Source organism: Lytechinus pictus, chromosome 12 (assembly GCF_037042905.1).
Source record: "Lytechinus pictus isolate F3 Inbred chromosome 12, Lp3.0, whole genome shotgun sequence".
NCBI lineage: Eukaryota > Metazoa > Echinodermata > Echinoidea > Temnopleuroida > Toxopneustidae > Lytechinus > Lytechinus pictus.
The window spans coordinates 26,681,774-26,696,595 of NC_087256.1; the positions used below are offsets into that span (position 1 = coordinate 26,681,774).

At 36.7% G+C, this 14,822-nt stretch overlaps 1 protein-coding gene across 1 annotated transcript; it reads right to left on the reverse strand.

Annotated features, from left to right (window-relative positions):
* Nucleotides 1–245: 245 nt before the first annotated feature.
* On the reverse strand, nt 246–12,898 carry LOC129272346 (DDB1- and CUL4-associated factor 10 homolog). The gene is made up of 5 exons (XM_054909499.2): nt 12,436–12,898; nt 7,269–7,382; nt 6,701–6,898; nt 5,511–5,892; nt 246–4,690 (listed from the first exon to the last, which is right to left on the reverse strand). The coding sequence occupies exons 1-5, from the start codon at nt 12,777–12,779 to the stop codon at nt 4,277–4,279; spliced, it is 1,452 nt and encodes a 483-aa protein (XP_054765474.2). The 5' UTR covers nt 12,780–12,898; the 3' UTR covers nt 246–4,276.
* Nucleotides 12,899–14,822: the final 1,924 nt, after the last annotated feature.

Sequence of the window (14,822 nt, forward strand, 5' to 3'; positions counted from 1 at the left end):
CATTTTTCTGGACTTGACCTTAAAATTTCAGGACTCCTGTTAATTCCTTAATGGAATATGGTAAAACCGTCATTTGTTTCTCGCATTCTACTGCTTTCATAAAACCAAATTACATGCATTGTCAGGACTTCCCCCTTTAACCTTTTGTTTTTGAGATACAACAAATTTATCATACCATCATAATTATGTTCTTGCTGGTAAAATACAAAGGCAAAATAAATGAAACAATTGTCCTTAAAGTTATTGTCATCATTATCATTAATTAAGTCATATTTTGCTCAAAAAGAAAGACAAAAAAATCTCATTAATATAATCTCCGGACTTGACAAGCTTTTATCCTGGACAAGCATTCATGAGCACAGAGGTCATACACTTTAAGATATAAATGGGCATTTCATTGAAATGAAATAGATCAATATACTTTTGAAGTTATGACATTTCAAAAACTAACTTTGGTTTAAATTTCAATGTTGACTCTCTCATCAGAAAAGGGGAGCCTATTATATTCTCATTCTGCTACACAGGCGAGACAAAAATGCTTTATTGACCCAGGGTAGCCACTTCGGTTATGGAACTGATCTACCAGTCGGCAGTACATAACATAGCACTTTACTACTTCTCCAATCTGAACACCAAGCTAAAAGCAGAATGTTCAATCTATTGAAAGTCTTTGGTATGACTCGGCCAGAGATCATTACTCACAATCTCCCGTTATTTAATGAGGCAGACTGCAGCGGAGTCACATGCATGCACATTAAAGGGAAGTTGACCCTGATGAAAAGTTTATTGAAAAAATAGCAGAAGAAATAATTAAAAAATATTGCTGAAGGCTTGAGTAAAATCTATCAAAGAATAAAAAATTCTTAGAAATTTTTATATTTTGATTTGTGATGTCATATGCGAGCAGCTTTTCTACATATCATATGGCAAAAAAATCAGTGAAATGTCATTTACTCAGTAAATTTAAAATGATTTTTACTGTACCTTCAGTATATCAATAGACAAACTATCTTTTCACACCAGTTGCTAAAAGGAAAACAAAAATAAGTCATCACAAACCATTAAAAATTTTGATATTTTATACATTACATAGCATATGGGGCAGCTGCTCGTTTATGATGTCACAAATCCAAAACATAAAATTATAATAACTTCCCTTAATCTTTAATTTTAATGGATTTTCCTCAAACCTTCACCCGTATTTAAAAAAAAAACAATTTCTGCTATTTTTACAACAAACTCTTCTTCTTGGTGAACTTCCCCATGTGGTTTTTCAAATAATTGTCTAAATTACATCATCCTTGGTTTTATTATATTTCAATAGAAAATGGGAAAGTTGAATTGATTACTGATACATACTGAATACCTGGGCATTTAACTTTGAAATCTTGTAAAAAAAAAAAATACTCAGGGATACATTCTAAACATGAAGCTGCTTCTAATAGTACACACGTGATCAAAAGCAAGGTCTACAAAATAAATCCAAAGTATCCCCATTTCAGTGCAATCATATTTGATTTGTATTAACACTTAAATCCCATCCCAAACCAAATTTATCAAAATTACGATATGAAAGCTCATGGGGAAATTCTTTAAGTAAACTAGATGTATCACTTTATGCCATCAAGTCTATGGTTTTACTAGCTCTGGTAGCAAATGTATGTATGTGTTTTCTATGTGCTTTGTCTGTTTATAAATTGGGTGATTAAGGATTGTACCTTTAAGTGAGTAAATATTTGAGTGAGTAAACATACATGTATTTATGCCTAAATTGCCAATAATTGATAATTTTTTTTTAATGAATTGTGAATATTATATACATCATATGAAAGAGAGTTTAATTAAAAATCACTTGATATCATTTTTGAAGTGTTAACATGTATAATTTACTCACACAACTTCACAGTGACCTCAGCTCATGATTAATTTAATACTCGTAATTGAAGGAGTTGCCGCCTTTCATAAACAAATATAAAAATTCTTCCACCACATAATGTGATATATCTTTGCATCGAATTGCACATGGTAAGAGTAGATAGTTTGAAGAGATGGAACACAAGCTAGATTTGAAATCGCTTTGCTTAATCGCATATTATCAATTTCGAAATAAAGAAGGGCAAATAAAAAGCAGGAGAAAGAAAACATCCTTGCAAGGGGATAGGAGTTTAATGTGCAATATCTTTTCAGAGTAGGATTATAAAAATTCATCCATCTTTGAAACCTCAAAGATATTTGAGAGTGCAGAGCAGCCAACCATTGATTACAATTTAGTAATTAATACACCATGCAGAAGCTAAAAATTCATTAATTTGGGATAGAATGTGTAATTTATTAGGCGGTACCAAGTTCCCAGAAAGACAATATGATACCGCACTCTGTAGTATATTTGCAAATAAATGTAAGTAAATTCACATACAGATGTACATGAACGGATACTGAAAGGTTGCAGTAGCTCCCATCCCCTCCAAAATTTTGAAAACTTACTTTTTTTACTCAAAATGTCCACAAAATTCACCAAGTGTGCACACAATCATTCGATTCCACTTTAGAAAATGTAAAAGTACCCCATGGCAAGATCTTTCGCTTCACTCCCTTGCTTTTAATTTTCTTTAAAATTTTTACAGGTCCTTCTCCCCCCCCCCCCCGAAAAAAAGTCTGCGTACATATAGGCCATGTTTGAACAAGTTTAAAGGTGTCCCTTTTTTAAAGAAGGCTGAAGAGTCACTTTAATATGACTAGAAATAGAGCAAGTTCATGGGATACATGTATTATGTGTTTACTGTATATCTAACGCATGCATGCCTACTGGTGCTTAACTAAGTAATTACTGAGAGAGCATTTGTAGCTTTGTGAAGTGATCTCGAATTTGCAATTATGGATTTTTCTGAATGGCATTGGCTGCACAGCAGAGTATACATACATACTCACAAGGTCTGTGGTTCAAATCGTTTGACTGTCATTGAGAATAGAAATGCTTGTTCGCCACACTTTTCATGTACTTGCCAACAATTCTAAGATATATTTCAATTCAATCTGACTAACAGTGTTCTAAAAACTGATGGGCATGGATACATGTAACTGTACTTACACATAAAATGAAATACAAAACATGTATGTAATGATTTTATCCCACCCTGGGTACCTGGGGATGTATATAATTGCATTTTTTACAGATGTCTATAAACAAACAGAAACACGATTATCAATTTGTTGGGACCGACCTTTCACATCTCCATCAAAATGACGCGACCTACATGTAGGCGCCGAAAAAGTGACTTCTGGGACATGCAGATTGATTAAAGGAGCAAGCCACAGTGCTCAAGTAGTGGTATTATATGTAGGAAAAATAATTTATAGCCTTTTATCAAAAGTTTACCCCCCAAAAAATCCCCAAAATGGGAATTAGTACTAGAATCGAAAGTAATGTTTTTGCAGGTTAATACTATGCTGGCAAAACAATGACCATTTTCTATGTTGCCATCATCTTCCCGCAGTCCCACACAGACTAATGGCCTGTAGCTGATTCCTCACATCCGAAATTATTATACCATGTTACAGTTAAATGGTATGAAACTGTGAGCTGAGGGAAGTTCAATCTATTCATGATTCTACATGCGTATACAGCTGATCAAATTTATGCCTACTAGGCTAAATAAAGTCCTCACCAGAAAGAGAATATAGGAAGGCATAGCCAGGGGGTGGTTTCATAAAGCTGTTAGTAAATCATGCATGACTTTATGAATGACTGGTAGCCCTTTCTTGTGCTAAATGTGACACCTCAAATTTACACATTTAAAATAATTGGAGTGTTCCCTCCCTAACCCTAATCAAATTTGAATAATATTGAATTGTCCATTCCAACGAGAAGTTTAATCTACAGAGGTCTGGGCCCCGTCTTACAAAGAGTTACAATTGATCCAATCAACTTTAACTATGGAAAGCCAGCAACACCAACATCTAAGATGCCTGTTTTTTCAATATGTTTCCAAGATATGATGTAAAATCATAATCTATTGTGGTATTTATAATTCAGTGTCTTCCGCTTTGTTTACAAAGAACACAGTGCAATCTTTTTTGTAGGAAAATAATAACAATGATGTAATTCAATATACTTGAGGTTGGTTCGATCAATCGCAGCTCTTTGTCAGACAGGACCCCGATTTCAACTTTAGCTGACGGGAATCGAGATGATTGAGAATCTGACTACTAAGCATCCAAGAAAGGATCACCAGTCGTGTGTGACTCACAAACAGCTTTAGGAAACATTGCCCCGGTGTTATAAGTACGGATGATGGAACACCACTTTTCCTTCCAGGCATCCGCTGACGAGTAGACACTGCGTTGGTGAGAAACGAGATGTAAGAACGGTCGCTCGATGACAAGATACGAGTTTAACCTGTTTCAGTCCCTGAGGCCCAGCGGGGGGGTTGGTGTATTGTATGTCGCAGAGTTCACTACACTGAGTATTAAAGGCAAGCAGGCGCACCCCGTGGCTGAACGAGGAACAGATGATGCGGCCGTCGGGACTTATACTGAGTTCCTTGATGTAGCCTTTGCCATCGTTTGGCTCCACAGCGTAATAGAGTAGTCTTTGTTTGGCTTTGAAAGGAGAAAATTGTCTCTGGCTTGGATCCTGCTTAGGTTCATCATCGGGAATAGAAGTCTCTTGTAAATCATGCACACAGGTCAACTGGAACCAAAAAAGAAGCGTTAAAGAGATGAACTAACCTCGTCAAACATATGAAATAGTTTGTTTCTGATGGAATGGGAGGGATACCTCCTCATATTGTATCAACAATACCTTGATTTTTTTTATAGACAAGATGGATGCCACTAAAAAGGTGACAAATAATTGAAGTTTGCCAAAGCCATGAGAGCACCCAGCAGACAGGTCACGTGGGTGGCCCAGTGCCATGTCATGTGATTACACCATTCTGGGCAATATTGTATTTCATTTTTACTCTTCTTTTTTTTTATTATAAAATTATCAGCTGGGGAGTGTTTCATCAACATTTTCATCCGACAAGTTGTCAGATCTGACATCTTTCTCTGATGTTGATTGGCTGAGAGGTACTGTTACTATGGTAACTGTCGGATAAAGTGGGACTTGTCAGATAAAACGTCCGACAAGTCCTTTCATGAAACGCTGCCCTGATTTTTCACACTTTTTTTAATCAGACCCATAACTTAGGATTTAGGGAAAGAAGCTGTGTGCACTAGTGCCAATGGTGAATCTTGGCACATATCAAGTTCAACAACAGCTCCTACCAAATCTGCCTTTACAAATAAAGGCAAGTGTCCATTCTTTGATATGCACAAACTTGCAAATGCTTTTAAAATGTACCTTGTCATCTTTTCAAAATTCTTGACATATTCAGTTCTGCATGCACACGTCCTGCACAGGTACACTGTAATAAATGCCCTTGAATATAACGTTAAGTTGTGCTGGTAGGTTGGGCTTGAACATGTATGTTGCTTGAGTATATCCTCCCCCATATAAATAAGCTTACCTCTTGGTCCTCCTCTGTAGTGGTATACCGAGACACCATACACCAGCCTTGTGGATGAACAACTAAAGACGATATACACTCCGCAAACCCCTCCTCCGGAAAGTCCATCACGATCTCCGGCCGATTCCACGACCGATGAAACAAATGGTTATGTTCGTGTTCCTTCAATTCCTCTTTGGCTTCATCCAACAAAAGGTCACAATATTCTGAAGGTTCAAATTCATCAAAGTCCGTTGCCAAGGACGTAAGGTCAAGGTCATGGATCACCAGGTAGTAACCTTCTGATGTTGACATGATGAGCTTGGAGGAGTCGGGTGTGAGGCGCGTCCGCATCAGACTCTCCAGGTGGAACAGTTTGGTGTATTGCATCTCATCCTGATACCTACAGTGTGAGTGTATGAAGATAATGCAAGACGCAATAAAACTTTATTTAGGCTTAATACAGGTCAGAGGCTCAGTGGTAGAGCGCCCGCCTCATGAAATGGAGGTCGTGGGTTTGATCCCTGTCCGAGTCATACCAAAGACTTACAAAATGTGACCTTCTGTATTCTTGCTAGGCGCTCAGCATTTAGATTGGAGTTCAAGGGTAATAATAACATATTAGGTTATGCAGGGCCCACTGGTAGAGTAGATTCCTAGCTGAAGTGGCTACCCTGGGTAGATAAACCGTTATTATTATTTTTTTTTTATCTACAAGCAATCATGACCATTATCAGCATTGTGCTTTATCAGTCGTCCTTTAGGCTCTTTACTTAAATGATGGTCTTTTTTTCAATCTGAGGAATGTTGCAGGAATTTGCAATCAACATAACTCCAAAAATCAAATGCAACTTGATTTCCCAGTTCCAAGCAAATAGAGCACATTTGGGACTTGCATTCAACTTTTTAAGTTGCATTTGTCAGCTTACACCTCCTTTCATAAACTAACAGAGTTTATCACAATCTGACTTTCAACTGACCAGAAGAAAAATGTTTTTCAGTATCAATTTGAAATTTTCAGTAGTCTTGATGTGTCCGACCTCAAAACAACTTAGATATTTTCCAATCTCATCCTGAATGGGAAATTTGATATATAAAATCATATTAGATGATGATCTAATCTACGTGTACCTCTTACCATAAGATTCTTCTTTCTGTTTTTCAAGGACACACTGTGAAGCATCACAAAATTGGCAAGTTTGATCACTTACCTATTGATGTCCCAGGCAAGAACATTGCCATCAAAGGCCGATGTGACGAGAAGACCAGACTTTTGACAGTATTCTATGCTCTTCACCCAATTACTGTGACCTTTCAGTGTGCAGATCTTACGCTTGAGGTTACGTATATCCCACAATGCAATGGTCTTGTCGTCTGACCCGGATGCAAAGGTACGGCTGTCTAAAAATCTTTAGGGGGGATGAATAACAGAATGTCATTGATTGTTGTCACATGAATGATCAACCAACTTGGTTGCCATCTTCAACAGAAGAGATTTAATAGTTCTAACCTGTCCATATTTTACTGCCTACTAAATAAATAAAAAAGACACTTGACAGTTCAAATGTTGATTAGCATTTTTTTTTTCCATAGCACTATTTCTTGGCAAGTCATATATTTCAAATTCATTCAAATAAAAATACTGTTAAAAATGAAAAGATGACAGGAAAAAATTGGGAACATGTTTCGGCACTTCAGATTTCAGTCCCATGCAAACCTATTATAATTTTTTTTTTTGTGCAATCAAATTACATGTAGCCAACAAGACAAAATACATACCTGATACAGTTAACACAATCACTGTGAGCATTAGGTATCTTGGTGATCAACTTGGCAGATATAGGATCAAACAGTTGCATTGCTTCCCCTTCATATGCTGTCACTAATGTGTCACTGTTTAGGAGAAAATATTTAAAAAATATTTGTTAATTTCCAAGTTTGTCTCAAAATCTCAGATTGTTTGAAAATCTCATTTGATTTATTTTTCATTTGAACATTAACATGACACTGTTGATTCAGGATAAAGCTTTAAAGTTCTTTTAACATTTTCTTCCAGAAAATAAACACATGATGCATCACTTGTGCCAGTCATTGATCCTTTTATCAGGCCCAGGCAACAGCTAAATAGACTTTTGTATCCAGCCGTAATCATCTAATGGCATCTTTTCTCCTCATTGATTTTAGCAACCTACTTTTTGCTTAAGTTTGCAAGCACAGATTGAAGTCTAAAATACCTAATAAATCAATAACCTTCATTTAAGCAACACTGAGCAAAGTGTTTGCTATATTGGAAAGAATAATAATTGGGCATTAGAGCTGGAAACAAATGTTTGTTAGTTCCAAAATATGAACTGCACCAAATTAAATACCGGTAACAAAATCAACACCATTCATGCTATTCATTTAATGATATTTTTGCATGCATTTGTGTCATGATTGTTGCCTACATATTTATTCATTAGTACTCTTGTCAGTCTTGACTCGTCTTATCTCAACTACTGAACTAGCAAGCATGGCAAGTAGCACTGCATTAATATTAGTGTCTATTCAGAGAGTAAAAATCATTTTTCAAACTTATGCTGTAGATCTATGCAAATTTAAATTCTGGTAGGCCTACAAGCGATTGGTATCACGGGTATGCTGATTAATATTTACGGTTCAAAAACAGAAGTCAAAAGTAGAGACTAGAGTAGTAGATGTCTAAGTCTAACGTTACTCAACATGATGACCACTCACACAACATGCGAGGTTAGTATACTAACCTCGCACAACGCATGTCATTTCATAATGAATTTTGACGTTTTCATTCATCACACGAATGTGAGAATATGAAACACGCCTAAATCTTCACAATATACTAAATTTAGTAATCTTAATCTTATAATGTAATCTAATTTTAAAAATCAGCACGAACTTATCTATAAAAATGGATTTTAAACGCTTACCTCCAAATCTCAGCCAGTTACTCCGTCCGATCCTTAATACTGCGGTGGAAATTACGCAAACAACAATCGAAATGCGAATTTTTCCTATCGAACAGTCTAGATTCGAGTCGCCGGCGCATAATAGGAAATGTCACGTATAATCGCTGATGGCGCTACATCATAAAATAACGCTGAACAGCGAAAAAAAGGCGGAGCGCCTAGAACGCAGCCAGCAGTACAGCTGATCTGACGTAAACGACGTAAAAAAGCAAGTTTATTAAATAATATCGCGCGCCCTCTCTGTGCGTATAGAGAGAACCAGCTAATCGGGGCCATGCTTGCTTCGACATCAAGAAAAATCATCGATATAAAGTACCAGAAAGACAGAGAGGAATTGAAATTGGCTTCATATCGTTCGGTAAGTTTCATATCCAAAGCCACTCATGGGTTCAATGCATCTCGGGTGCGAAGGATTCATATGCACATGGTGCACGCGAATCTTTCACACCCTTTTTACTAAAATAACTATGCCATTACAGTTTACCTAAAGTTTCTAATTGTGCTATGACACTTTCCGAACCATATGGATCGTTTGTTGACTTCTCTTTGCTGTTTTTTTAAGAAAAAAAAAGCATTTTCTCGTGATCTTCACGTAGATGCCGCCGGATCATCGTGGGTATCAACTTTTGCCTAAAGAGGGCGCGCGATATTATTCACAAGACGTTTGTTTACGGTTCTGCAGCTTGTACTGCTAGCTGCATTTTAGACGCTTGGCATTATATTCCTCTTTCTGTTTTTTTTTTTTTTTTTGCTGTCAAGCGGTATTTTCTATTGTAACGCCATCAGCAATGATGAAATGTAAAGAGTCGCCTTGAAATGAAGAAAAATTGTGTCACATTAATTTGTTAGTTTGTTTCCTATTTTTTTGCCCTTTTTCTTCTTCCTCATCTATGATCAAAGGTGAATACCTTTTTTTGATATCTGTTCTAAAAGCTGGACATTTTAAATATTTTGTTCAAATAAATAAATCAACAGGATAGTAATCAAAATGCGATAGAGCTGCCCGAGCTGAAAATTCTGATACAAGGACTTGAAAATAAAACATTCTGAGCACTTTTTATAACCATGATGAGGAGACCTATATGTATATATATATATATATATACCGGTATGTATATGAAATAAGCTAACACGAAAAAAAGACGTTTTGGGGACTGTTAAATAAGAATTCATGAGTGGGATAGGTAACTATCTATTCTATTCTTGTTCGTTTTCTATTATTATTTGTGTGTTGTGTTTATTTTTCTTGAAGCACCAAAAGGTGGACATGTCCGATAAAATATATTAACGAAGTCATGCACCATTATTATCATAAGCTAACGGATCAAAATGCGAGCGTGAAACGTGAGCTTCTTTTTTTCTTAATTCAGTCTTAACGATACTTTTTCATCATATATATAGGTGAATCTCATGATTCAAAATGATAAATGCTTGTCGCACGGGCAGAAATAGCGGGACCAACAGTTATTTTCAATATTCCGAACTGCATTCTGGACGTTGTATAAGCACCTTTGTATAACAATTAAAAGGGTAGGCCTATTTACCTTACAAATTATGCGAGCGCTGAACTTTTGGACATTTAATCCTCAACAAATGGACATTCTAAGCATTTTTAAAATATGAACAACATCATAACTGTCACTTACAAAATGATGCCAGCGCGAAGCTCGCACTTATAATTTTTGATATTGATGACAGGACTGCATCTAAATGAAAAATAATGCGAGGGCATTTGCGCTTAAGATTTAAATTTGGGATTTGAAAAGTCCGACAGATTACCTATACTTTAAAAAAAGGAATGACATCCAGAATTCAAGTGCAAAGCGCCAGTAGATTTATGTTGAAGTTAGACCTAGAACAGGGACGTTGAACCTTTATAATCATGAAAAAGATGGTAGTTTTATAAATAAAACATGGAAGTCTAATTTTGTTTTAGTGTTAATATTCAGATCTTCAAACTTGACATTTTCCTATCCCCTTCATCATTCTCTCTCTCTCTCTCTCCCTTTCCCCATTTTCGTTCTCCCTTCTTTTCTTCTCTCCCTTTCCCTTCCCTTTTTCGCTTTTCCTTTCCCTTCTTTTCTTTCCTTTCTCCCTCCCCTACTCTTTTCTCGCTCTTTCCATTTTTTCTTTCCCTCTCCCTTCCCCTCTTCCTTTCCTTTGTTTTCTTTCTATTTTATGGTCTCCTTTTCCCTCTCTCTCCTCTACCTTTCCCCCTCCCTTGATCTGTCTTTTCTTGTCTCTCTTTCCCTTTCCCGCCCCCTCCATTCCCTTTCTCGCTTTTCCTTTCCCTTCTTTTCTTTCCTTTCTCCCTCCCCTACTGTTTTCTCGCTCTTTCCATTTTTCTTTTCCCCTCCCTTCCCCTCTTCTTTCCCCTCTTCCTTTCCTTTGTTTTCTTTCTATTTTATGGTCTCCTTTTCCCTCTCTCTCCTCTACCTTTCCCCCTCCCCTTTTCCTTTCCCTTTCCCTCTCCTTTTTTGTGCAAACATTAACACGAAAATCTTGCTTCCTACACACACACACACAAACGCCCGCAATCTAACACACGTAATGCGAAACAATGGGGACATTATCATTTTGTTTATATATATATATATATATACCGGTATATATATATATATATATGTATATTTTCTCAATGAACATTTTCATCTATTTAAAGCTTTGAAAATTAATAAACAACGATTCCATAGGCGAAATCTCAATGATCATTAGGAAGGTACTTTACCCATTTTCATTTTATGTCATTGTGATTATTCCATACTAAGGCAACATATTTTGGATATAAAAATACGTGAAGGAAATGTCCCTCTTCTGTTTTATACTTTAACAGAAAACATTTTGTTCAACCAAATTATGATTTGTATTTCCAAGTTCCATGTAGTATTTTCATTGGAAAATCTCTTAAAGGTCAAGTGCACCCCAGAAAAAAAATGTTTGAATAAATAGAGAATTATGAAACAAGACTAACGCTGAAAACTTCATCAAAATCGGATGTAAAATAAGAAAGTTATGACATATTAAAGTTTCGCTTATTTATCACAAAACAGTTACATGCACAACTCATTGATATCTAAATGAGAGAGTCAATAATGTCACTATTTCTCTTTTATTGTTCGAATTATACAATATTTCAATTCTCACGACTTTGAGTTTGACCAAATAGGACACTCTTTAAGTATATACAGTATATGAGAATGAGATGCAACCTGTTGATTTTTGGTACAATTTCCTATTATGCGCCGACGACTTGAATCGAGAATGTTCGATAGGAAAAATTCGCATTTCGATTTTTGTTTGCGTAATTTCCACCGCAGTATGAAGGATGACTAAGGACGGACCGAGCGAAGTATCCTGGTTGAGATTTGGAGGTAAGCGATAAAAACACCTTTATCAATAATTTCTAATTCATTTTAAAAATGAACTAAATCATACGATCAAGATTAACATAGTGGAAAAATATTGAAAGATTTGGCGTTTCATAGTCCCTCACATTCGTGTGATGAATGTAAACGTCAAAATGCACTATGAAATCACATGCGTTGTGCGAGGTTAGTATACTAACCTCTCATGTTGTGTGAGTGATCCAAAGCTTACTTCATGTAAAATGTAGATAAATTTCAAATTTTTAAATAAGAATAAAAAACTTATTGCAAGTGCCGTGCCAGCGGTTATCCTGTGCACGGCGGCGGTAATGTACCCATAGGTAGGTGCATGATGACTGGACACAAGTCAAACTCAAGTCAAAGACAAATGTCTTCACAAACATGACAAACTCAGAAAGACAAATAAGTCTCTTTTTTCTCTCAATGTCAATGAACGTCACAAAGACAACATGCAGCAAATTCATTCACTGACATGATTGACAAAATATGACAATTGGTCGGAATTTTGACCATGACCATGTTGACTGTCAGTGACAGTGTCATGATTGACAAGAATCAATTTTAATTTTTAATTACCCAATTGGAGAAAATTCTAGATTAAATACAGCTCCACATCCATCTGTTGATTCTGATGAAATATTCACCGGGGTGAGATGGTAGTACAATCTACTTTGGATCTGATCTTGGATTCGCCTATTTGCATTCCCACACAATTTCACACAGCCTAAGTTGGACCCCGTCGCCGAGGTAGACGGGCGGGGGACTCGGCCCTTCTGGTCACTTTGAATTGCCGCTGATTTCTGCAGGGGCAGTGCAAGCTGACGTCGGCGAACCCACATCATTGTAGATAAGTGTTCGTTTGACTCGTTGCCTTCATGCCGGACAACGAAACACTTCGGCATCCCTTGCCGTTCAGCCATGTAAGAAAATTTTCTTAATTACTAGGCAAAAGAGCACATTCCATGTGGCAGAGTTGGTATGCAAATCACACGATTCCAAATCGACGTCACTGATCAGAGATTCGCCATCTCTGAATGAAGTTGAAGATAGCGAAAAATTAGGATACACTTGTATGTAGATCCGAAGAAAGGATTGCGTGTCCAATTTGAAGAATATCCCCAAATTGACGTCAAGTTGATGCCAAGAAAATGAGAAAAGTCAAAGAAAAATTGACGATCACACCAAGCGTAATGATATATATAGTAAAATTGATTCTTTTTATATGTCGTATGTATTTGGAATTTTGGCGGCAAAATTTCGACATTTCAAGAATATGAATAAATAATTAATTCGAAGAATAACGAACTGAGAGCCTTTTCAAATTTGTGTTATTTGGTTTGGAGCATGTCGGAAGGAGGATTTCAGAAAATTATAAGTGTTGTAAAGATAACGAGTATGACAGAAATATATATAACCAACGGAAGAGTGTAAAAGTAGACTCCTTGATAGACAAGTCCACCCACAACAAAAAGTTGGTTTGAATAAAAAGACAAAAATCAAACACTATAAGCATAACGCTGAAAATTTCATCAAAATCATTGGGAGATAAGAAAGCCACGACAGTTTAAAGTTTGGCAAAACATTCATAATTACCCAGGACCAAAATCCAGTTGAAACCAATTAGAGCAAAACCAATTGAAACCAGTTGGCCAACTGGTTTCAATAGGGAAATTGGAACAACTGGTTCCAATTAAAACCAGTTGCCAATTGGTTCCAGTTAGAAACCAATTAGGCAACTGCATCTCGGTTGGTTCCAGTTGTTCCAATTTCCCTATTAAAACCAGTTGAATCCAATTGGAGGCAACTGGTTTCAATTGGTTCCAGGAGTTGAAACCAATTGGAGGCAACTGGTTCCAGTTGAAACCAGTTGGGACATCCAGTTGGAATGAACTTAATTAGTTACAAATTAATTAGCATTTGCACTAAATACCAAAGTAAAGGGCATTGCTAAATGACTCTCATATATACATTTACATATGTGTGTGTATTTGAGTTTTGTCAGACGTGTATCAATCAGATATGATTTTTTACGTCTGGGACCGACCTTTAAGGTCACCATCCGAAAGACGTGACCAGGGGGGCGTTTCATGAAAGGACTTGTCAGACGTTTTATCCGACAAGTCCCATTTTATCCGACAGTTACCATAGGGACAAGGCCTCTCAGCCAATCAAAATCATGGAAAGATGTCAGATCTGACAACTTGTCGGATGAAAATATTGATGAAACGCTCTCCAGGGCTCGAACCCGTCGAACCTCTGCATCAATTTGTAACTTCCCCGCAGCTTGGATTACAGGCGCACGCCACAACGCCACAACGCCCACACGGAGGAGCCCCGAATATATGTATTTGTATTTGATGTAATTTGGTAACAGTTAGTGGTGTGCTAATTATCTTTTAATCAGTTTTAATTATCTATAATATTAATGAACATGGTTTTCACTGCTAAGTATTCGAAACATTTACCTTAAAAAAGTGTGGCACTTGAGAATGAAAAGAAATGAATAGATACATTGTAAATGATGATGAATCACATAAAACATTAATCTGTACACATGTTTTGGCAGATGATATGCAAATCAACTGGTTCTCAATTGGATCCAGTTGGGTAAGTGGAAAATTTCCAATTGGAAACCAATTGGAAGTCATTTCCCAACTGGATCCAGTTAGGATTTCCAGGCCTAATTTCCAGTTACCCAACTGGTTCCAGTTAGGATTTCTAGTTACCCAACTGGTTCCAGTTAGAAGTCATTTCCAGTTGGAAGAAATGTCCAGTTACCCAACTGGTTCCAGTTAGGATTTCCAGTTACCCAACTGGTTCCAGTTAGAAGTCACTAAGCTTCCAGTTGGAAGACATTTCCAGTTACTCAACTGGCTCCAGTTAGGATTTCAAGTTGCCCGACTGGTTCCAATTGGTTTCAATTGGAAATTGGTATATTCCAGTTAAAACCAATTGAAACCAGT

Excerpts from the sequence above, each read along its gene's own strand:
- LOC129272346 (XM_054909499.2), bottom strand. The coding sequence starts at position 12,779 with ATGGCTGAACGGCAAGGGATGCCGAAGTGTTTCGTTGTCCGGCATGAA. Across the intron at positions 6,899-7,268 it reads GATTGTGTTAACTGTATCAG|ATTTTTAGACAGCCGTACCT; the intron begins GTATGTATTTTG and ends TCCCCCCTAAAG. Across the intron at positions 4,691-5,510 it reads CTACAGAGGAGGACCAAGAG|TTGACCTGTGTGCATGATTT; the intron begins GTAAGCTTATTT and ends TTTTGGTTCCAG.